The sequence below is a fragment of the Salvelinus fontinalis genome, chromosome 31, assembly GCF_029448725.1.
Source record: "Salvelinus fontinalis isolate EN_2023a chromosome 31, ASM2944872v1, whole genome shotgun sequence".
NCBI lineage: Eukaryota > Metazoa > Chordata > Actinopteri > Salmoniformes > Salmonidae > Salvelinus > Salvelinus fontinalis.
Window position 1 is genome coordinate 40,740,671 of NC_074695.1, and position 22,922 is coordinate 40,763,592.

Sequence of the window (22,922 nt, forward strand, 5' to 3'; positions counted from 1 at the left end):
ATAGCCTGCGTCTTTAAGCCATTTGCAACTAAAAGCCTATATTTCATATGCGTAAATGAAACAACAAACTACATACTTAAATGCTGAATTGAGTTGACTTCTACGTCCAAAACACACTGTTTTTATCTTTTACTAAAGAAGAATCTCTAGGGCCGTGGCAGTTTCATCTAAAAGGTTGGGTTGGTTTTGATACGGCATGGGCATGGGAAGGCGCAAAATGTGTTTTACGTCGCATGCCGTTTTTTGTGATTGGTGGAGAAAACTTAGCTGTACTCCGCTTCCCCTCATGAATAAAAGAAAGCTCAGACCAAGAGCCTATCCGCGCGCGCGACAACCCCCTACGCCGTGCGCCAAAGTTATCACTTAAACTACTCCCAACCTCCATGCAGACTTTGTCATCAAAAACTACCAGAGCTTTTAGGAAAACGCTGCAAAGAATTAAGTAACCTTTGCGCACTTGAGAGTTAAGGGACACCCTCCTCCCTCTGTACACACACAGTGTACCTTTTTCTCAGCAGTCCTGTTTCGCTCATGCTCCCCTCCGTGCTACATCAGAAGTAAGTGTGTTTTACGGTTTTGGGGTGTTTCGTTTTCAGAGATTCATCCGTTTGGATGAGTATAGGCCTATTTGTCTTTTTTCATTTTTTTTGTTGTTGAGTGGACTGCACTTGTTTTTTCAACGTCAAAACAATTACCACAAACAAGTCTCGACTTAGTTTAGCCGATGAAATATTGGCCTTGTTTTGCCTGCTACTTTTAGCTGTAGAATGCAGTCGTCTTTGCCAGGAACAGTACCTCGAATGATGCGACCAGCGCCTGGACAAAACTATCCCCGCACTGGCTTCCCTTTGGAAGGTAGGTGATGCATGAAATTTACTAACATCCATCATTGTCGAAATTACTGTATCATTCCAAGCAACATTTATTACTAATTTTAAGCACGTTGTTTATCAACAAAATTGGCATTTGATTTGGGCCTTTATTATACTCAATCACATTTGAAACAGCAAAATGTTGGCTATAGTTATACAAATTGAAAGGACAAGTTAGGCTATTCATTATTTTATACACTTTTGCCCCCTCTGTAGACTACAATAGGTTTTACGAAAGTCAAACTTATATTAGGATTTCACAATGGCCATGTCTGGGTGCTCGATTATGTGACTGTTTATGTAAATAGACAAACGTGTGAATAAAATGTACAGGCACAAATTATTCGCATTGATTAATCGTCCGTGGGAGCGTCTCCCAGACAAGGTTCGTGCTCAAGTAGCTCCAATAAAATCTCCGAGAACACGAAGCTTGCAAGTTATGCTAGATCCGGGATTTGTTGAAGTGTCCTGGTGCTGGAAATAAAAGTAAAATACACATCAAAACGACGAATCAAAGGATTACATCAATATTTGTACGGCATGGCGATGAATAATGAATCCGGACGAAGCCACACACTTCACAGCCTCTTCAATGCCGGATGGGACACTCAAGTGTCATCTGGCTAATGACAAATTCTGCCTTCAAATCAAATATTTTTCCCCAAAATAACTTGTCGATTCTGTTCTAAAATGCCTATTTTTGGCACTTTCAATTTCAGTTAGTCTACGGATTCATTTACTTCACGCATTATTGGAAATGTGTCCAATTAGTTTGAATGTAGTAACAGTGGGTTTAGGCCTTTATGTTGACGTTTTTATGGCTACATTTAATTTCTGAATAAGATAGCCTATAGGCTACATTAATTTATTTGTATATATAGACTACACAAATATAGGCCTAGACTACATTGTGCAATAGACTTCCACTAAGTCGTATAGTCTAATAACAATTGCATTAGGCATCCACATATGCATATTAGCCTATCAAAAAATCTTCGAACGCCACAAAAATATGCTAAATATTCAGACATGTAGCCTATAGGCCTAGAGATCAAACAGTCATAATTTGCACTGTAAAACAATATTGCAATGCATTCCGAAAAAGGTGTTAATGCCAATGTTGCATTTGGTGTGTACACGAAATGTTTTCACAGTAGGCCTTCTTTCTTCTGCACAGTGTCAACTCCCCTGGGTCAAGGTCGGGTAAACCAACTCGGTGGAGTGTTCATCAACGGAAGACCACTGCCAAATCATATCCGACACAAGATAGTGGAGATGGCCCACCACGGTATCCGTCCCTGCGTGATCTCTCGACAGCTACGAGTTTCCCATGGTTGCGTGTCCAAAATTCTTTGTCGGTATCAAGAAACGGGATCAATCCGACCCGGGGCAATAGGAGGAAGCAAACCCAGAGTGAGTTTGAGAAAGTTCGACCTCACAAAACAACAACAACCATTATTATTACACGCTAATATCCTAAAAATCTAAAAATACATTTAATAATATTATTATTAATAATACTATTAATATTAGCCTATTCTTATAATTATTCGTATAATTATTATTATTATTACCATGACTGTTTACCGTTATGGACCTGAGTTTTCACACCACCAAATATTCAAACTGTAGCTGGACATCCAAGGTATTTATTGTGGATATTGTATTCCATTCCATGTTTGTTGCTTACCTATTTATTAACCTGCCATCGAAATTGACAAAAAAGAGCAATTTCGTAGCCTATATTTCCGGTGCCTTGAGACTTTGAAGTTTACTAGTATATATTCAAAAAAACGGAATTAGTCAATTCAGGCTTTATTTTTCAGTACATTCAACCTGTACTGAAGTTATTTTTCTCGTGCTCTTTCTCCTCTCCTTTCCTCTTTTTGTATTTTCTTTTCTGTTTTTCGATTTCTATTTTCTGCATTGTTTCTGCTTCTCATTTTCTTTCTCGCTTTCTTTCTTTCTCTCTGTTCTACTATCGTTCTGCGTAAATTAAACCCAAAAGCAGGTAGCAACGCCCGATGTGGAGAAACGGATTGAGGAGTACAAGCGCGAGAATCCCGGCATGTTCAGCTGGGAGATCCGAGACAAGCTGCTGAAGGACGGGGTGTGTGACAGAAGCACAGTTCCTTCAGGTGAGGCCTCATCTGGTAAGCAACCCTTTTTACTACACAAGTGATGTTTGCTCATATATATTTTTGTTAAACTAGTTCTCCATAATAGTGGTCGATATGAAACCATCACAAACATTATGTTGATGACATATTTAAAACTACCAGTATAGTTTTATGTCGGCCAAAAACAGGCCTATTGTGTCACCTGGACTTAATTGTATTAGGTTATTATTTCGATTTGTTTACATTTGTTTTAGCCTGTGTGTAATGACTATGCAATTACCCTAGGCCTACCTTGTTTTTCTTTATTATTGTAGTGAGTTCCATTAGTCGTGTTCTGAGAGCTCGATTTGGGAAGAAAGATGATGAAGAAGATTGTGATAAAAAAGATGAAGACGGGGAGAAGAAAACTAAACACAGCATCGATGGCATTCTTGGCGATAAAGGTAGGCTAATTCAATTGGATTTACATTCGCGTTTTAAAACACCCTCTTACAGGCCTATGCACAACATCCTGTGCGCTCAATATGTTGCAATATTTTGTTCAGCATTGTTTGTTTGTTTTGTTCATGGAATGCACTTCCTTAATTTAAAACTGACCTAATTGCTCTTTTGCACACATTTGTGATTTTTTCGTGATGTTTAAGCTGTTTGCCAGTACAAGCGTAACTAGACCTGCTTAATTATTTATATGAGCCTTGACGGAGGGTATTTGTGACTGCATTCATTTGCACAACAGACTCTTTTGGTGCTGGTAAATGGTCCCTTGAAACGGCAACTGACAGATGACCGATGTGACAATCAATATCAATTACGACCAGCAGGTTGCAGCGATTCTTGATCCTGGACATTAGCCTATTTAGGTAGCACGTGTATACTGCTTCATAGCTGGGTATTATCCTAGTCCTATAGGCTAAATAATATGTAGGCTAAAATAAACCGGAAGCTAGTAATTTGCTAAAAAGATAAACGTGCCGCAATTGTAGCCTAATTCGTTTTTTTATTAGGATATATTCATTTGTGTTTAGGCCTAGGTCTATTTGAAAATGGCTTATTATTATTTGTTACACTTTTTTAGTTGTCATTTTTTGGGTCAGTTTTAAACATATATTTTTTTATTTGGAATATTTAGGCTACAAAGAAACGGGGTTGTCTTTTGTCCTGGCGCTTTTTTGAAGGGACCTCGGTATTATCTAGTCAAAATACATTAGATCCTGTGTCTCAAAAAAGACAGGGATTTCCAAATGAAATGATCAACCATTTTGTAGCCTATCTGTTGTTTAAACGGTCGCACAAAAAGCCTTTCTCTAAAGCGACAGCCTCTCTAAACTTGAAGATGAACTTCAGTTCTCAAGACTTCCACTCCATTGAAGGCAAGGATTCTGAGGTACAAAGGCAAACCCCTCAAAAGCAGGGTAGCGAAAGGAGGAGTGGGACGTTTTTTCACACTCAAAAACCCGCAAAGAAAGGGGGAGAAAACTTTGGACAAAAGGCCAAGAGGAGAACGAAAGGCAAATGAATTATTCAATCCACCCTGCTGGTATATAGTTTTGTAATATTATAAAATCGTCTGTTGGAATAGATTAAGCAGTGGAGGTGCAAAATGTGTTTCGATTGTTGTTTGGAAATGCATATGTTTTTAGAATCGAGCTATTTTGTGTTCTAACTGAACCCTTGCTGATGTTTTCTCAGTGAAGGGGGTGGGGTAAATGGGTCTGTAAGTGAATGTAGACTAGCCTATAACATACTCTTAATTTATTTCACAATCCGATTCATTGATAGATGTTTATAGTTTGTTGTCTGTGGGCTCGTGTCATGAAATGGCCTGTGTTGTTGGTTCATCTCGAGCATGAAGTACCTGCACCTTGTTAGTAAATCTGTACATAACTGACCTATGGGACATGACACCAGTTCATTATGGACTACTGTTTATTTTATGTATGATCATGTCGTTTGTAGACAGAACGCCTCTCCATGATAGCTCGACAGTCGTGTTGAAACGGGTTCCAATGCCAACAATTGACCCGCCAACAATTGACTCGATTCAGGGGCCAGCGGGGGCTGTAGCGCTTTTGATTAAACCACAATTCTTCGTTAGAAATCTTTAACCAGATTGGCTTCAAACCACGTTGTCATAGGCCTATTTGTCAGTAGCCTAGCCCATGCATACACCGTGTGAAAGTGACTAAGATTGGGCTATATAGGCTATGGATATATGGCCTAAAATGTACATTAACCCATAGGCCCCATTGTAGATCCTGTGTTCTTCTGGACATGAAATGGTCTCGCAAAACCTCTGTAAATGTTTTGCCCACGTTTGGCTTTTGATGGTGACATGTTGAAACCAGGCTACCAACTGTCCCATTTTTTTTATTCTTAAAAAGACTCATCTCTGCGCTTGTTTCATTCTATCATCCGGCTGGCATTTAATAATGTTAAGACTTATTACAGCTCGTAATGAAACCGGTGTCTGTTGAATAGGCGTCTGTGTTGGAGAGGGGTGTAATAGCTCGCAGGCATGGTAAGAAATGTATTTATCCCCTATCAGCCCTCACTCTTGGAGTTTCAAGCACAAACGTTATGTTGAAGGGTTTTAGAGCAGATTAAATTGAGCCTTTTATTTCTTTTCACTTTCATCTCTAAACGGCCCACTCTGCAGCTAGCCGCAGGCACAAATTCATGAGATTTTAGGTTTCTTTTATAGGCTATAGTTGTCGAGATTGTATTCATATATTTATTTTGTTTTATTTCATTTTTATTTTGGGATTGCATTGGAGCATATAACTCTTAACATGCCAAACTCGAATCTGGTGATGGAAATGTCAATTTTAAGTAAATTGTACAGTTTATATTGCAAGCAAATTGCTAGATGCATAGGCTTATTAGAATACAGCGGGGGTGGTTTCACCAAACAAGGGGGCATCGTGTTTGAAGTCTGAGCTTTCAAAAATAACCGCTGCTGTCCATTCTGATTTTAAGTTGACTGCGAATGCTTTGGGTTTTGGGGGAAGAAAATACTGCAGTTATGCTCCGTAAAATAGTAGACCAAATGTTTTCCATGCATGCTGATATTGACAGATTGCATTAAAACGTATTTAAACACTGCGTGAGTGACATGTTTGCCAAGTTTAGAAGGGGACTGCTGATAGTGGCATACGTTGCCCCTTCCAAAGAGCTTATGTTGAGATGCAAAGACTTATGATATGATGTTTTGTTACACTAGAGTAGACTAATTATAAGGTAATAGTCTCAATATATGTTTACAAATATATTGTAGGTAATTATGATCGAGATCAAGGAGTTATTACGTTATCATATCAATGTTTAAAAGATTGCATTCAACCGTTATAAGGATCTCTGCATTGATCATCTATTAGCATAGCTATAGTCTATGGTCGATGAGTGACCTAATTTCAAATGATGCATTGGTGAGAAAATGCACACCTAAATTGTGGCTGAAAGGAGTGTATCGGTCAATTCATAAAGAACAATTGGTTTTGATTAAACCAACACGCACCATCTTCAGCCCTCATGCGTGATAGAAGGGGCAAATGGACACTTGAACAAACGGTCGGATTACCTGAGGTTCTCAATCTAATCAAACAGGGGCCAGGCGGGATTTGTGACTGTTGTGAGTGGGATCAGAGGAAATGATAGAGGCCACAAGGAGATAGCGAGATGTCACTCATCCCCAGGCCCCAGACACGGCCGTTCTCTGTATTCAATTTCAAACGACGTTTAATACACGTCTTAAAAGGAGACATATAACCTAGAAAACGCGTTTGGAAATGATAGATAGGCTATACCGACAACTCAAAGAGCGACCGAAAGTACCCATAAACCCATGATATAAATGGTCTACTTATTTAAATGGTTGTAGAAATAAGAGAAGCTATTGAGCCACATTGAGGAGTCATGCAATACTGAATAAAAACAACAGGCTGCCATATTACATATTCCGGAGCATGATCTGGCATGCGTGCTGCTTTTTCTCCGAGACAGTTGTAGAAAATCGAAAATTATATTTAGGAGTCCGAAATAGCCTAAGCTTCATTGAAAGAAAAAGGATGCCTGGATGTGTCGAAAGACCACTTCAAACAAATCCATCTAGAATGGTGAGAGAGATTTAGTGAAAGTATGGGGAAGTTATTTAGCTATTAATAAAAAAAAAAATGTCCTAAGGCATCGAGAGTGACTCCATCTGCACTTTCTCGCAGCTATTTGGCTGGGTTGAAATTGAGGGAGACCCAAATGTTGGGTAGAGATAACACAATCATCACAGGCTTGGTCCTGTGCTGAGCATCAATGTATTCAACTCGGATTAACCTCCCCTTTTCCCCCTCGCTGCCTCTCCAAATTTCATTGGAATTTACATGGCGAGATTTTTAAGAAACATAGCCTATAAAAAACAAAAAACAACAATATTTGAATAGCAGAGGGGGTTGTTGCATCAGTCATAATAATCACAAATAATAATGATAGCCCAATAGACATAATAATGATAATGATAATGAAAGTAATAATGTAGGCTGGTTTCATATATATTCCTATAACTGTTATGTAATTCTAATAGTATGCTGATATTAAGATATTATGTACACGTCTACTTAAAACCTTTCGATTGGGTAGGCCTATCTGTGACGAATGCAGTTAATATTGATGGCGATTCTCCCTTAAACGTTTCAAGACCGAAATAATAATTTTATGCCATTCAATTCCACTGTTGGGGCAAGAAATATAGTGTATTTTAGAGGTTTATTAACAAATGTGCATGGGTAGGCTATAAACCCGTCGACCAGACGGAACTCTATTACACGGAATCCCGATAAACCAAGTGACATAATTCGTGGAACAAATCAAATTAGCCAAACCAGCAACAAATGACCATAATTTACTATTTAAAAGTCTTTGTTAAGCATGTTGCATCTCTTTAATGCATGGAATAATAAGATGCCCCATTCATCCGGTGAACTAGGGCCTAGTGCTTTTTAGGCCACATAGGACCTATACTAAAAATAAACATGGGGAGATGTCAAAATCACTCATTCCCCAAACGAGATTTAAGAGGCAACATAATTCTTCTGTAATTTATTTAAATCAGTTTTGTTAAGCCTGCTTCCCTGACATCAAACAATATTTATATACGTTCATTGAATAAGGGGTCATGGTTTACATGCTTTTGTACATCTTACAGGCAGCCCAACACCTTCACATTCCCCCAAGAGCATTTCTTAGAATGTATTTAGATGGTCGTTATTGAGCAAGAAACACCATGGGGGGTACTGCAGTAAATTAGTATACACTCATTAGATTAGGAAAATGATATTATGATGGCGACATATATTTTTTCCTTCCGCTGAGGCTATAGTCTACATCAACATCACAGCAGCTGATTGAACGCATTTTCAAAATGGACAGGGGGAAATCTTACATTGATGACACATTTTGTCCTGTCAATTCATAAGACATAAGACATATAGAGAAAGAACGATCTTAACGTAAGCCTCTTCATCACGTCGAATATTAATGTGCAATCATAACCCAATGCTCGGGTGACCCGCTAACCTGAGGCAGACCCTGGGGTTTTCATGAAGGGGATTTCGTGTTGTGTGTTTCAGACATTTTAAGAGAAGAGAGGAGGAAAAAAGTAGGTGAGGAAAAGTAGAAGCGGCTAGAGGAAATTGAGAGGCTTATAGTCTTTGATCCTTGGGTGCTTTTGCTTATCAGAAACATTTGTGGTGACACCACCACAATGGGAGTTCATCATATTACAGACTGCCAGTGCTGCTTTCAAGCCTGCCTGTCTATTAATTAAAGCACTTTTGCCATGTGGGACAGGGCCTATATGGGTGCACATGCTACCAGCAGCGAATACTTCTCAAATCTCTGGTGGGTTATTTAAAGGGACAATCTCCCCTTTTGGGCGACTTAGGAAAATTCCAAGGTCTTCTGTAGAATACATGGGGATTTTTTTCTCCTCATATAAAGGCAAGTACATAATCCTTTCCTGCTCAATAACTTTAAAGGAATTAACTCCCCCCTACCCAAACATTCACCAAATCTCAAGGTGTAGAACTTTCACGGAGTTATTCATTTTACTTTAAAGTAGGCTTAACTGTCCAGTGAAAATCTCACTTTTAAAAGTTCATATTCTGTTAACTCATACCCAAATAATGTTGTTGACTTGTCATATACTCGTATTTGTGGTCAAAGCATAAATTGGAGATAAAACACATGAAAAACCCCATCTCAAACTTGTATCTCAAACAGACCATTTAAAAAAATGCTTGCTATTTCCTCATGGAGAATGATGTCATCCTGCCTCATTGGCTGAGCTGGCCAATCAGTGGTCTACTGGCGTTCATATTTTTAATGACCAATATACATCCACACCATTCTATTGTTGGGGAATGCCAACACCATTTCAACACAGCAAAGCTGCTTTTTAACATACTTAATTACCATTTATTTGAAGGAAAAGTATTTTGCTCATATTCGAATTAATTATATGTCATATTTCATATAGATCTGGAAACACTGGACATTTACTTTAAATGTATGTATAATGTTACATTTAATTTCCATTTGTCATTGACAACAATTACATTGAAAAACATTTATAGTTGGTTGGGGTCAGGGATGTACTGGGCAGCTTGGTGGGGGACATAGCCCTGCAAGAGCTGATGAACAAATCGGACAAACGACAAGGGAAAACTCCTGCTGACACCAATAAAAATATTGGCCTCCGGGCTTCCTATGTGGTGTCACAAATAGTGTTTTTTATACCATGACTGGCCATCAGTCTATTGTTGTACGCTGCCCATAAAATTGGAAGGCCAAAGAACTATTGTTGACCCCAAATGAAGACCGCTCATCAGTTGATGAGGAAATGGGCTTATGTTTAGTCGTGCATGGTCGTTCATCAAATATACAGGCCTATTTGCCTTTTAACTATGAAACTTAGTTAATATAGCCTATATTAATATCTGATATCGAATGTTTAATTCAATTCAGATGTACCCTAGTCTGGTATTATGTCCAATTGAATAAACATGCTATTTAATGTATAATTATAACCGCATTATGATTGAAAATATTTAAATATATTTGACTAAACTGAAGCACAAATATTGTCACTATTGTAGTAAGAGAAATATAGCTTGGGCTACTTGTTGATTTTCCTTTTTTTCTTCATCACTTCCAAATGCATCAATGGCGTCTTTGAGAAAACAAATATATAAAGAGGGGCAACTAAACTGGGAAGCGGTTTTGAAAGAGAGAATAGCAGCCCACTTCTTTGCCATGGAGTGTTCAGTAGCCATTCCTTAATCCTGCTTTCATTTTGCCGACAAATGCCAAGAATCTTGTTTGGCGACCCAATGGGAGACTGATCAGTGAACAAAAGGGAAGCATTTCACAAAGCAGAAATGAGCAAAACGAGGTTCAGGGCAGTCAGAAGCCTTGGGCAACCATTAAGCTCCGTTTGCAAATGATAGCCAATCGGACAAAGGAAAACACAAAAATCTTAAGCTATACAAATATGGCTAAACAAATGGAATGACAATGTCACCAAATGTTTTGACGGTTAATTGATCCCTTGATGAGACGCATAGTGATTTTTGGAGATGTCTTATTGTGCAGGGTTCTCGAGGGTGTTTTGTCAAATTTGAAGTTGCCTACTTTACTGATGGGGTATTTTGGGGATTTATTAATAAAACATAAATCAGTAAAATATTGCACCAAACACATAAAGTAATCGAAAATGACATGACACCTAGGCCATTCATAATAGCCTACCGAATAACGCTTGATGGTGCAGAATGTGGCGGGGCTCGAAGGTGTGGTTCAATATCGAATCAGGATTTTGGACTGTGTACTTAATTTAGAAAATAGGTCTGGATCGTATCTTTGAGTAAAACATGTTAAACTAACATCGCCAGATTCTACTAATCTACATTTTTTTCGTCTGTTTCAAGTTGCACCAGTAAGACCAGGCATGTATCCTACAAAGAAAAGCAGACCAAATAACCACCTACAGTATAGCCTATGAGTTTTGACCACGCAATAAAGACCAGTGGTTTCCTTTTCGTTTGCCTGTCTGCTGTGTTAACTTGATATTTTGTGCATGACTGGTTTATTAGACACCGCATGTGTGGGGATTTGACAGCGGCTCCTGGGGTCTGGATACCTTCAGTTAAATCCAACTCATTTCGCTCTCTCATGTAATTCATCCGGGGAACCTAGGGAGACGGCCCACGGTAGGAGAGGTATCTTAAACCCTTTCATCTCAGCCTATAATAACTGGACCATAACAAGTTCTCAATGCTCAGGTTGAAACCATATCATCATACCATAAGATCATTGCAGCGCAAGGTTAATTAAGGTCGAGACTGCTGAGTTTACCTAACATAGCTGTTTAAGAACGTCCCATATAGCCTGCCCTTTTAAAGTAGCCTACAGTAGCCTATAATTTGATGAATGATAATAACGGTATATTTATTTAATAACCGTAGTATCATTTATAATAACATTATTATTAGTATTTAAAAAATCTGTAAAATATGCATTTCGCTGCACCTGCAATAACATCTTTAAAATAACATTTTATTATTATTATTATTATGTAAATCAGACCGTTATGAAAGAGGTTCATTACAGTGTTTGCCTAAAGGATCATAATACAAAGGTAATGCATATGATAGAATATTAATGATGTATTGATAATGAACGTTTTTTGGGAAATGGTATTTTGGGATGTCTACCTAGCTCGCTCTGTGCAAGTTAATATTTGTGAGTTTGCTGTGGCCCATTTCCAAGAACGTAGATCAAGTTCAAAGTGACAAACAGGATGGAATCAGGAATGTTAGTATGAAATGTTCAAATTGAAATGATCTCACACACCAAGGGAACCACGTTACTTTTGCCCAGGTGGACCTGTAAGGAATTGGAGACATAATGACATCTTAGTTTGTCGACACAGGCACAAGAAAGTAATTCTACAAGTGTATTTGTCTAGGAATCGACTCCCTAAAAGCAAACGCTGTTCAAAATGCACAAATCCATTCTAATTGGGTATGAAATGACCCTAAATATATAGAGATTAAGCAACCATTAAGCCCCTAAATTTTCTTCTAAAATAAACCTTCAAGCTGTTGAAAGGTTTGAAAGTGGATTAATGGTTCTATATAAGTCTTTGCATGAATGTCATTTGTGCCACTTATTTTACATGCCATCCATAAAATATATGTGAGAATATATTTAACCAACTAACATCAAATCATTTGTATTCACTTTAATTAAAATTATGTATTTTTACACCCTAACGTTATCATTGTACACTCAAAGCTACCATTCTGGAGAGATTGAGGTTATGCAATGTAGGCCCTAACTATCTTGCTAGGCCATGTTAAGTGTATGTTGTCTGCCCAATCATTAGTGTCTGTTTGCGTTATATACATGTACTTTCAGGAGAACACACATTAAAGTTAGAGACTCATTGTAGGTTTTATCCAGGTTGTATCTGTGTTATAGTTCATAACTCCCTCTGTTAGTGTCAGTGACCAAGGAGCTAAACGTCAACTGTTTGTGTTTTGCCTTTTAGAAGCCTCTTTGTAGCTAAACCAGCTTTTTTGGTTTGGCCTGAAATCCCCCTGATGTGTGTCTACCCACTCAGTCTATTGATATACAAGCAGTCACTTAAAAAGGGAAAGAAAGAAAAAAAAGTGAATGGGGATAGAGACCCGTCTGTTATTTTGTGTCTTTGGCCCCGCACCATTGGCTATTCAGGCGAGTTGATGAACTCCTCCAAAAGTTTATTAAGGGGAAGGAAACAATACAAACCAAAGGCTTCAAGCGAACAGGCTGACAGTTTATAAACTAGCTTCCATTGAGCCTCAAAGCCAGATGCATGAATACCTTTGAATGGGCTCCCTCAAACTGACACAATCGAGCTAGACAACAGCCATGTTGAAAATGGAGGGGTTTTACTCTTCGGTGCTGCTGCGGTGCCGATTGGTATTTCCATGCATTAATGTACATCTGCAGTGGGAAGGCTCCAATCTGGGGGTTGGTTGGTGTGGTCGAGTCAAAGCGTTGGTTTTTGCTGATCTTTTTGCTCGTGTTTGAAGTAAAGTCTTGTGTTCCGCACGCCCACTCTGGACAGCAGGTGTCACGACACTGAGAGAAATATGCTAATCGCAATGAAAAAGAGAGTGAGGGAGAGAGAAACGTTTTACTTATGCTCCCTCGCTTTTTCACGGTATGAACCGGAGCATTTCTCATCCACATGCAGGTTGAATGGGTGATAAGTGGCTTTTAGCGATGATGGTATTCCTTTCAGCCGAAACAACTTTGTTCTCAGTCCAAGCAGTAGTTCCTGCTTGCCAGATCAGTCAGTGAGTGTGTTGGTTCGCTTTGGGTTCAGTCGTTGAACATAATTGCAAAGAAACCATTTCTCTTGAAATGCTAAATTATGTTTACCAGCTAGAACCTTGCTGAGCAGTGACTGTAGAATCAACAACCTGAGGAAACACTGCTCTTACGAAATGCACCGACTAAAGTTTCGAAACCTTCTCCAACCCGGCCTAGAACCTAATTGGGGACTATGATTTGTGAGTGTATCCAGCCCAGACCCAATGCTCCCTAAGTGGGCACCACTCGGGTGAGGTGACCCTGGACAGCCTGGGGGGTGTCTGAATGCACTGTGGACACAGCCTATAGCAGCCATCCCTAGCAGGTGTCACAATTACCAACACAATCAGTCTCCATGGCCTGTGGTCATTGAGCGTCTGTTCAACCAAGCCGTGTAAGGCTGGCTGGATCTTGGGGGACAACACAAGGGGGTACATGTGGTGCAGGGACAAGACTAGGGCCTGATTACCCTATGAAACAGCTATTAGAGAGGATGACGTCTCAGCAAACAAAAGTGGAGAAGAAATATCAATACTTTGTTAGTTTTCCAAACAGCGCCCCCTCGGTTACACTCTGCTCTCGCACATTTCTCAATCACTTGTTGTTTATATTGGCTGTCAGTGTCAACTGTTGCTGTCATTGTGATGAATATATTGGCAGTGAATTGGAAGTTATCTTTGTGTACTCTGAAAATGTCTTTATTAGGCTACAGTCTGGCTTACTGGGCAACCCCCTGTCTGTTTGTTTTATGAAGAAATATTGCCATAGTCATGTGGAGAGCTGACAGTACTGTGTTGTTGGGTGTTGAACCCTGGGGACAGCCATATTGGTGGCTGGGTTTGAGTCAGTTTCTGTTCAAACTGATAATTTGTCTTTTTTAAGAGGCCTCTCACTACCACAAGAGTGCTCTCTTTAAATCCTTGGGATCACTCGCAAAAAGGGGTTATTTAAAAAAGATGAGTACTTCCTAGTGTGTTTTATAAGCAGTTTTTTAAGAGTGGACAAATGTTGCATTAAAAACAATTAGAGTATTACTTAATGTGATTGATATGTTTGGTGCCGTTCTCTAGTAATATAAACATAGTGTACTTAGTTTTGATGGTGTCAAACCCCTTTAAATACCCATATACGTGAAAAATATATTCTGTGTATATTATCTGGAATGTCAATATTTATTTTAAGATACTTGTGAGGACTTGCGTTAACATATTTCCCTCTTGTGCTGTTTTGTGTGATTCTACATCTCAGTGGAGGAGCGTGGGTTGATCAGATAGGAGTGCAAACAGGCGTCTCAAATTAAAAGCTTTTATTTGACCGTAAACCTGTCCCTTAAAACCTGCTGCTTGCTTATGGAGTAGATCACTTATTTTACTAGACAGTCATAAAAGGACGATGAAACTAAGGTAACCAACACCTGTCTGCATTCTAGGATATCCAAAGATTGCCACAACAGACTCTAACCAATAGGCATTTTACATTTTGCTTGTGGCTCATTTTAAGTGAAGGTGAACATTTTTACAGATGATTGTTTTAAGCCATAAGGCATAAGAGGCACTATGTAATGAATATACTCACAGGTAAATGGCATTGTTTGGCCTGAGGCAAAGTGGTGGGACAGTCAACCCATTTACATGGGACTATATTCATTACATCGAACTGACTCGTGTGCCTTATTGCAGTTTTAAAAAGTTTGCCAACATATTCAAATAACAATGAATTAAATATTTTCATTAAAAACGTTATTTTGATACAATTTTCATAAAATGACATTCTTCCACTAGAAGATATAATCCGGATTAACATCTGGTCGTTAGTTATTTTGGCCATTTTGCTACAGACGCTCTAGTCGTTAATTATTTTTGCATAGTTGCTTTGAAAAAGGATTGGTCGCCCATACTAAAAAACATTTTTGCTATACAGGCTGACCAAAGTTCTTGTCATTTGCTATCTAGCTAGTCTACTTCAGGTAACTCAGTCGCGTCAAACATTGCACCAGGAATGACAGTACACTAGCTGCATTTTTGTTTATTTTAGCTTTTTTTCTATTGGCATTTACATGGATAAAATAATAATGATGTTGATGTGAAATTTCACCTGGTCTCGTCTGGACAACGTTCGTTCTCTATGGTACAGGTGAGATCGCATTTCAAGAGTGAAACACTTTCCGAGGTCGGACAGGCAGACAGCGTGGCTTATATTAACTCCTGTTGTACCAAACTAAATGCTAGGCTAGAAGCAAGGGGAAATGTGCGAGTTGAGATAAATACAAGAGATGATTTGGACAGCAACGTGAACATGACGATATTCTTATGAGACGCAGTGATAATTCAGATGGAACTTCTAGCAGGCATAGGCGTGCCAGTGTCGGTGTCGGTGAATACAGCATGGCTTGGAGCGCTGCTCGTCTAACCAGCATCTAGGATCCAAACAACTATTTTTAATAATGTTCCTGAGAGCTCTGACTTCTTCACAAAATGGTTGACGCTAACATATTTAGTGGCAAAGCTTAATTCATTTGGCTGGGTTCACAGGTCTCTGTGGTACTGACTTATCCTGGTCTTGAGGCTACAGCCAGGTCATCCTCTGTCCATTAACACCCCACCTAACTCTTTCTCATCTTCACTTTGCTCCACCGTAACTGTCTGCAAGGCAGCAGTGAACTGAGATGAGGTTTTCTATAACCTAAGAAAATTGCTTCCTTGAAATATTTATTGGGCTCACTTTTATGGATTCAATTGATAAGTTCCTCCCATTTCCTGGCCTAATACAATGTTAACCATTTTATGAAGGACAAACAAATTTCAACCAATTTTATGATTCAGTATTACTTCACAATGTTCACCTATTTATATAAAAAAGTTGCTCTCAGCTGTTGTGTGTCCTTGATTAGTGAGTAGCTAGTCAAATGTCTACATTCCATTCTGTCCAAGAAGTATGTTTAAAATGAACAGCAATCCTTTTGGACAATGGGGTCATGACATATATAATTGAGTACACAGGCATTTGGCCAGTGTCACAGCACTGATTAGTAGTTAACACCATGGGCCAATAGTTTAAAAATCACCATTAGCCCACGCCACTTACGGCCATAAAATCTCCCATTTTCTGCTCCTTAGCAGCTTCACCTCAGAATCTCTGCCCTTGCTTTATTTATATGTGTTTCGCCCTCACACAAAGACAATAAACATGTTCCCAGAGTGTTGCAAATCAGAAATTTGCTCAGATTTTTTCCCCCACCGACTTGAATAGTGAATGCGGTGGCTAGTATGTGAACAACAGTAGGGCAGGCCAGCTGCAGGAGAGTGGTAGGGAGGGAGGGAGGGAGGGAGGGAGGGAGAGGGTGAGGCTGTTCTCCCCCAGCTTCAAACAGGGGGCTTGTCTTACAGTTTTAACTAATGGGCTTACTTATGCATCCACTGGCACTCTCCCTTCATGCTAATCCCCCCCCCCCCCCCACACACACCTAACACCAAATGATTCCCCCCTCCTAACACCAAACTCAATTTTTCCATCCAAAATCCACAATATGCTGTTGACATTTTAGAGAATTCATTATATCATGGTGTGTCTGCCAAAACTGAGTAGTTTTCTTTCTTACGATTCCCGCAAGTCATTATGTGTTCATTTTTATTCATCATTTATTTACACATTTTTCTGCGATTGAATTTGAGCCGCCTAAGTGATAGACAAGTTTCTCGTTCCTGTTTTAGACTTAATTCGACCAATGTTTCACCAAGTGGATATCAGATCTGCTTGAAAAGGACAGCTGCCACACTGTTGATTTTTCATCTTGGTTTTAAAAGGATGCACTCCCAACAGAAAGGCACCAGATCAAGCTCTCAGCTATCTCCCCCTCTCACATAAACACATGGGTTGCATTTCAAAGCACCTTTTAACTGTAATCTTTAAATAGACTCAACAAGTCGAAATCACTTATTTTGTTTGCAGGGGGAGAAAACCCTCTTCTATGATTATTAATCTGCTTTTATTCAAAATAAGATTATTCTTTGCTCTTATAAAACTTTTGGCATTTTCTTTTTAAGCCCCGAGCTGTCCACTAAGGGCTTGCATTTGTATATCTCTAATATAGCTTTGTCTTGAGTATTATATTTCCACCCCGTCATAATCTAACTCTGTGGTTATATTGACAGTCAGCATTTTGTTATTTATAAGGCCGTTTTCTATCAGTAAATGAGACATATGCATGCCACAGCTGGGGGAGAGAGAGCAGATAAAGACTTTGCATTTAATAACCGCTAGTTTGCTAAGACGTAATGCCTTGATAAGGCGAACATATTTGTGAGGGCTAGATTGAGTTCAATACCAGTTCTATACAGCATCTACTGAGAGGACAGAGCCGGGCTGCGCTGTGTCCTAGACTATACAGTGTTGTGTGTGTGTGTGTGTCTGTGTGTGTGTGTGTGTGTGTGTGTGTGTGTTTGTGTGTGTGTGTGTGTGTGTGATGATATCCATGATATAATGAATTCTCTGAAATGTTAACAGCATATTGTGGATTTTGGATGGAAAATCTTAGTTTGGTGTTAGGATGGGGGACTCCTTTGGTGTTAGGAGTGTGTGTGTGTGTGTGAATTTTAAGCTATGCATGAATATTCATTTGAAACTATTGAATTAGTCTACTTGGCAAAAATATAAAAAAACACAAACATTTTGAAAATACTGTTCTATTCAACAAAACCTTACAACCTATGCCACCATTCACTGTATGTTTTGATGTAACTATACATTTTTGTATTTTTTAAATAAATTATGGCCATTGTGTTGCAGTCACTGTGGGATGATGGCTTATTTATTGGATATTGAATGAGTTAGATGAATACAGCTTTGTAGGCTACTCTGTTTGGAGTGTCTGTGGTTTTTATTCATGGTCCTACTCTCTGCTTCAGTTTAGTTTAGCCTATTTTTTGGCCGCTTGGATTTGAGGGTGTTTGTTGGGGGATCAGATTCCGATGCCAATTGGCAGAGTTTGCCAGCTTCCCTTTTGTGGCTCTTTCATAATTTTATTACTTTCGCTTTGACCTCAATTAGCGAGGTCTTTATATCAGGAAATGAAAGAGCACCGTCGGGTACAGAGAGGGAGATCTGTTGAAAATGGACACCTGCTCTTCAAACGCCAAGCAGCCTTCCTAATTCTGGCAGGTCAAATTAGCACTCTTTCCAGTTTCTGTTGACAAAGTTAGCACAGCACTTCCTTTCAAAATGGGTGGTCATTGTTCACAGTTTCAATAGCAAATGAAAATGATTCAGTTGGAATGGGGCATTTTTCTTCAATGAAAGTGTGAGTGGTGACACAGCTGTACACGTCAGGATGACTGTACAGTATGTGTTAAATGTGAGGTTTAGATACAGAGATAAGATTTGTTGCAAATCGCAGTACTCCCATAAGTCTCTAGTACTATTATAATCAAATACTGTACATCTATTGAAGCCCTACATGTTGTCGTTAAATTACTAGCTCCCTCTTTTGTCTCCCATACTTTGTTTCAAATTAAATTAGCCATATAGAGATGCATCACACATTGGGCAACACATACATCTTCCAGGTGCCAAATTCCCACCCCCCCATCAATATACCAGGCCTACGTTCCTGCAACTCTCCTCCACCACCCTACCCCACCCGCCCTCCAACCCACTTGGTGCAGTCCATGCTCTTTCCCAACCTTTTAATGGTTTAATATGCAGTCAGCACTTAGGTGTGCTGTTCGGCTAAGGAGAGTCAATATGTCAGCGTTTATTGATGCCCCATGGAGCTCCGGTGGGTTGTCAGGCTCTCTTTTCAGGGCCAAGCGGCCCCCTGAGGTGCTGCCTCTATTGGGCCTGAAAGGACTGGGAGGCCCTGAGTCCCTCACACAGACGCGGCGGACACAATTTTTTTCTTTAAGGGGTCCGCTTCAGGAACATGACAAGACCCCTAAACGACCATCACTCATCATCTCTCCTCCGTTACTTTTTATTTTAATTTTAAAAAGAAAGAATAGGGGCCTAATTGTTTCTTGTGGAAGCAAGAGATTATGAAACCGTCCTCCGTCCTTTCCTTGTTCACTTACTTCATGCTATTTTCTTCTTCTTCTTCTTCTTAGTATTACCGCAACCATACAATGAAACAAATGGGAATCAAAAGAGAGAACTTTGAGAATTAACATTATTATTACATGCATGAATTTGATGCAATGACCATTAAGTTAATTTATTTGTCATAGCAAGTGAATCCTCCTGATCCCCCCTATCCATCTCTCTTGCATCCCATCCAATCCACTGTGGTGTTCTGTAGACAGTGAGTACAGTGAACTTAAGATCTCTTGCAGGGAATGGGGGAGGGGGGGGGCGCAGGTTTGGATAAATCTAGCCCCAAGGTCTGAGAGACTGTGGAGAAACAGATGCATGTCAGAGATAGCACAGCATAATGGCCTGTTTGTACAGTGTTTTTTTTCTCTCTCTCTTTAAACTGTCAGACAAAGAGAAGGGTTGCACAATGGCAACAAAATGCACACACGCATAAGGATAAACTTGTTCAGGAAATAGACACCGACAATACACAGTTATTCTTGAGGAAGTAATCAAATAAAATAAAAACTTTGTAGACAGTGACGCATGGCATGGAGTTATTCCGTTAGCGGAAACTGGTCAATGCTTGTGTAAAACTGAAAGCAGGCCTTGATTGTAAATATACTGGAACTAATATGATTTTCAGAATGACCCATAATGAGTGCATGCTGCTCTCTCCAGAGCTCTGTCGCTCTTTGTCCCTCTGTCTTGGTTGACGTCCGGGACAAACAAACTCATGTCAACAGTCAACAAACCATGGATGTTTCACCAATGTTTACATTTACTTTACATTAGACGTGTCTCTTGTGGGAACAAACATACGCACTTGATGTAAAGTCCATGAAAGTAATTACGGTGATAAATGCAGAGAAGTTTGTTTACAAGGTATTTACATAATGTTGACAACACGCTCATGATACACTGCTAATAATAGCCACACAAATGTCAATAATAGTAATAAAATTGTCTCAGTGACATTTGAGGGTGATTGAAACATATTATAAGTTGGCGTGTAGGGGAATACAATATGACGGCATGATATGCTGTGTGTAAAAAATGTGTTCTGTAGTATTACAACTAGGGCTGCCAAAGTTAACATTTTAATTGTGGTTCACTTTTGGAATGTTTCACACCGTCATTTTTTCTCTCGCATTTCCAGTCTGAGTTTCCGCATGGACCCTTTTGAGCGCGTCACACAAAGCGCTCAGTGCTGTCGGTCTCTACAGCTAGCAGCTTCTGTAGAGCTGTCTGCCTCTCTTGTGGTGCTGAAATCAACCACTATGCACTTAGCTTTGAGCAACAAAGTTGAAGGAAAACTTTGAACCATAAACACTTTCCCATGTGTTTCTTTAGATAACAGCAAAAAATGTATTTACACAGAAGTATACTAGGCAGTTATGCTAACGTTAGCTAGCTAGCTAACCAAACGAGAATGGCTGAATGCCTCAAAACTCAACACAATGATTATAATCAGAACAGAACTTCCATTCCATTAAGCTACTGTTTTGGTTGTAGTTCTTACTCAGGTCAAAAGATTAAAGCAAATGATCCCAATTCTAGTACGGTAGCAGCTTGTGACTATTTCATGTTGAACATTGATAAGAAGTAGCTTAGGCTAGATCTAATAACTGTATGATATTTTACATTAACTTTTATATCAGACCTGGCTGTTATTGTCTTAGAATACAGTAGAATATGTTATTATTGTCTTAGAATACAGTTAATTTTTCATTTTAATAATCAAAATATATTATCCCAACAAACCAATGGAATTCGTTTAAAATAAAAACATCTTTCATTAGGATCAAATTTGAAATGTTTTTTAAATTTTCAATTAATCGTAGTTACCTACAGAAAACCAATGGCATTGACTTAATTAACTTCTTTTTTTTTCGTTTGACAGCCCTATTGATAACTATGTATTATATTTAATAGTTAATTTACTTTACATGGGTAACTGTACGCTATCTTTCTAGACAATGTGTCAATGGCGTTTGCGTCACTGAGACTAAAAGAAAGACAGTCATGCTCTGTATCCCTTTGGACTTCACAAACCAGAAACTAAGTGATAGAACTGTTCATCTAGAAATACCGAAATACAGTATGGTCTGTGGTGAAGCAAAGCGCTAGCTGCCTCCTCACACTACTTCCTAACAGGCAGTATCTCCAATTGATTGCTCTTATCACAACAATATGATCCCATTGGGAAACACCAGCCTCCAATATAGCTAATTAACTGGCTTATTTAATTAGAGTCAAATGAGAGAATTTAGCTAATGTTCATTTTGATTCCTGTTTCAGATTGATTCCTCAATTAGAGGGAAGGTTGCAAATGTATTTTTTTGTGCAAACATATGGCATTGGAGGATGCCGTGGACCCTGGAGGGGTGTACACACTCCCAGATACTTAATTAGCCTCTAATTTGGTGATAAACGCAGAGCCTCCCTGACATTTTATCACTCTCCCCAGAACTTTCACATGGAATTACAGCTATCGTTATTTAATCATCCAAATGTCCCAGATCACTTCAACAATGGAGAACTGCCTTTAATTTTGACCCTAAGTGTTAATGAGATTTGTTTCTGTGTCTGTATGTGTGTATAACGAATGTAGAATGTGATATTTATGTGCTATACACTGCCTTCAGAATGTATTGACACCCCTTGACTTTTTCCACATTTTGTTGTGTTACAGCCTGAATTTAAAATGGATTAAAAAGAAATTGGGTGTCACTGGCCTACACATAATACTTCATAATGCCAAAGTGGAATTATGTTTTTCAACATTTTTACAAATTCATAAAAAATTACAAGCTGAAATGTCTTGAGTCAATATGCATTCAACCCCTTTGTTATGGCAAGTCTAAATAAGTACACATTTGTACAAAGTCACGCAAATAAGCTGCATGGACTCACTCTATGTTCAACAATAGTGTTTAACATGATTTTTGAATGACTACTTCTTCTCTGTACCCCACACATACAATTATTTGTATGGTCCCTAAGTCATACAGTGAATTTCAAACACAGATTCAACCACAAAGTCCAGGGAGGTTTTCCAATCCCTCTTAAAGAAGGGTATCTATTGGTAGATGGGTAAAAAAAATGTAAAAGCAGACATTAAATATTCCTTTGAGCATGGTGAAGTTATTAATTACACTTTGGATGGTGTATCAATACACCCAGTCACTACAAAGATACTGATGTCCTTCCGAACTCAGTTGCTGGAGAGGAAGGAAACCGCCCAGGGATTTCCAGGCTGGTTACTAGGAACACACGCTGATTTCAGAAGTTTGAAAAGGTCCTGAGGACGTCGATATATGCCATCCTCGGCGCTCACCAAAAACAATGGCCCTGCTCTGGGCTCAAAATCACATTGCTCAGAGCCAGAGAGTGCTGCAGACCACTGCACCATGGCAATTCATAATTGTCTAGCAAGCAGGGAGAGTACTTGAGGATA

General features: G+C 39.1%; 1 protein-coding gene across 3 annotated transcripts in view; it reads left to right on the forward strand.

The window, feature by feature from the left end:
- Positions 1 to 308: 308 nt before the first annotated feature.
- Positions 309 to 22,922, forward strand: part of LOC129830250 (paired box protein Pax-7-like) — a 166,247-nt gene continuing 143,633 nt past the window's right edge. For 2 of the 3 annotated variants that reach the window (XM_055892671.1, XM_055892672.1), the window contains exons 1-5: positions 309 to 557; positions 761 to 855; positions 2,050 to 2,285; positions 2,881 to 3,010; positions 3,307 to 3,435. In XM_055892671.1, the coding sequence (XP_055748646.1) occupies positions 532 to 557; positions 761 to 855; positions 2,050 to 2,285; positions 2,881 to 3,010; positions 3,307 to 3,435 (616 nt within the window). In that variant the 5' untranslated portion in view covers positions 309 to 531. Of the gene's footprint in view, positions 558 to 760; positions 856 to 2,049; positions 2,286 to 2,880; positions 3,026 to 3,306; positions 3,436 to 22,922 lie in introns of all 3 variants that reach the window. The other variant, XM_055892670.1, reaches the window with a different exon arrangement.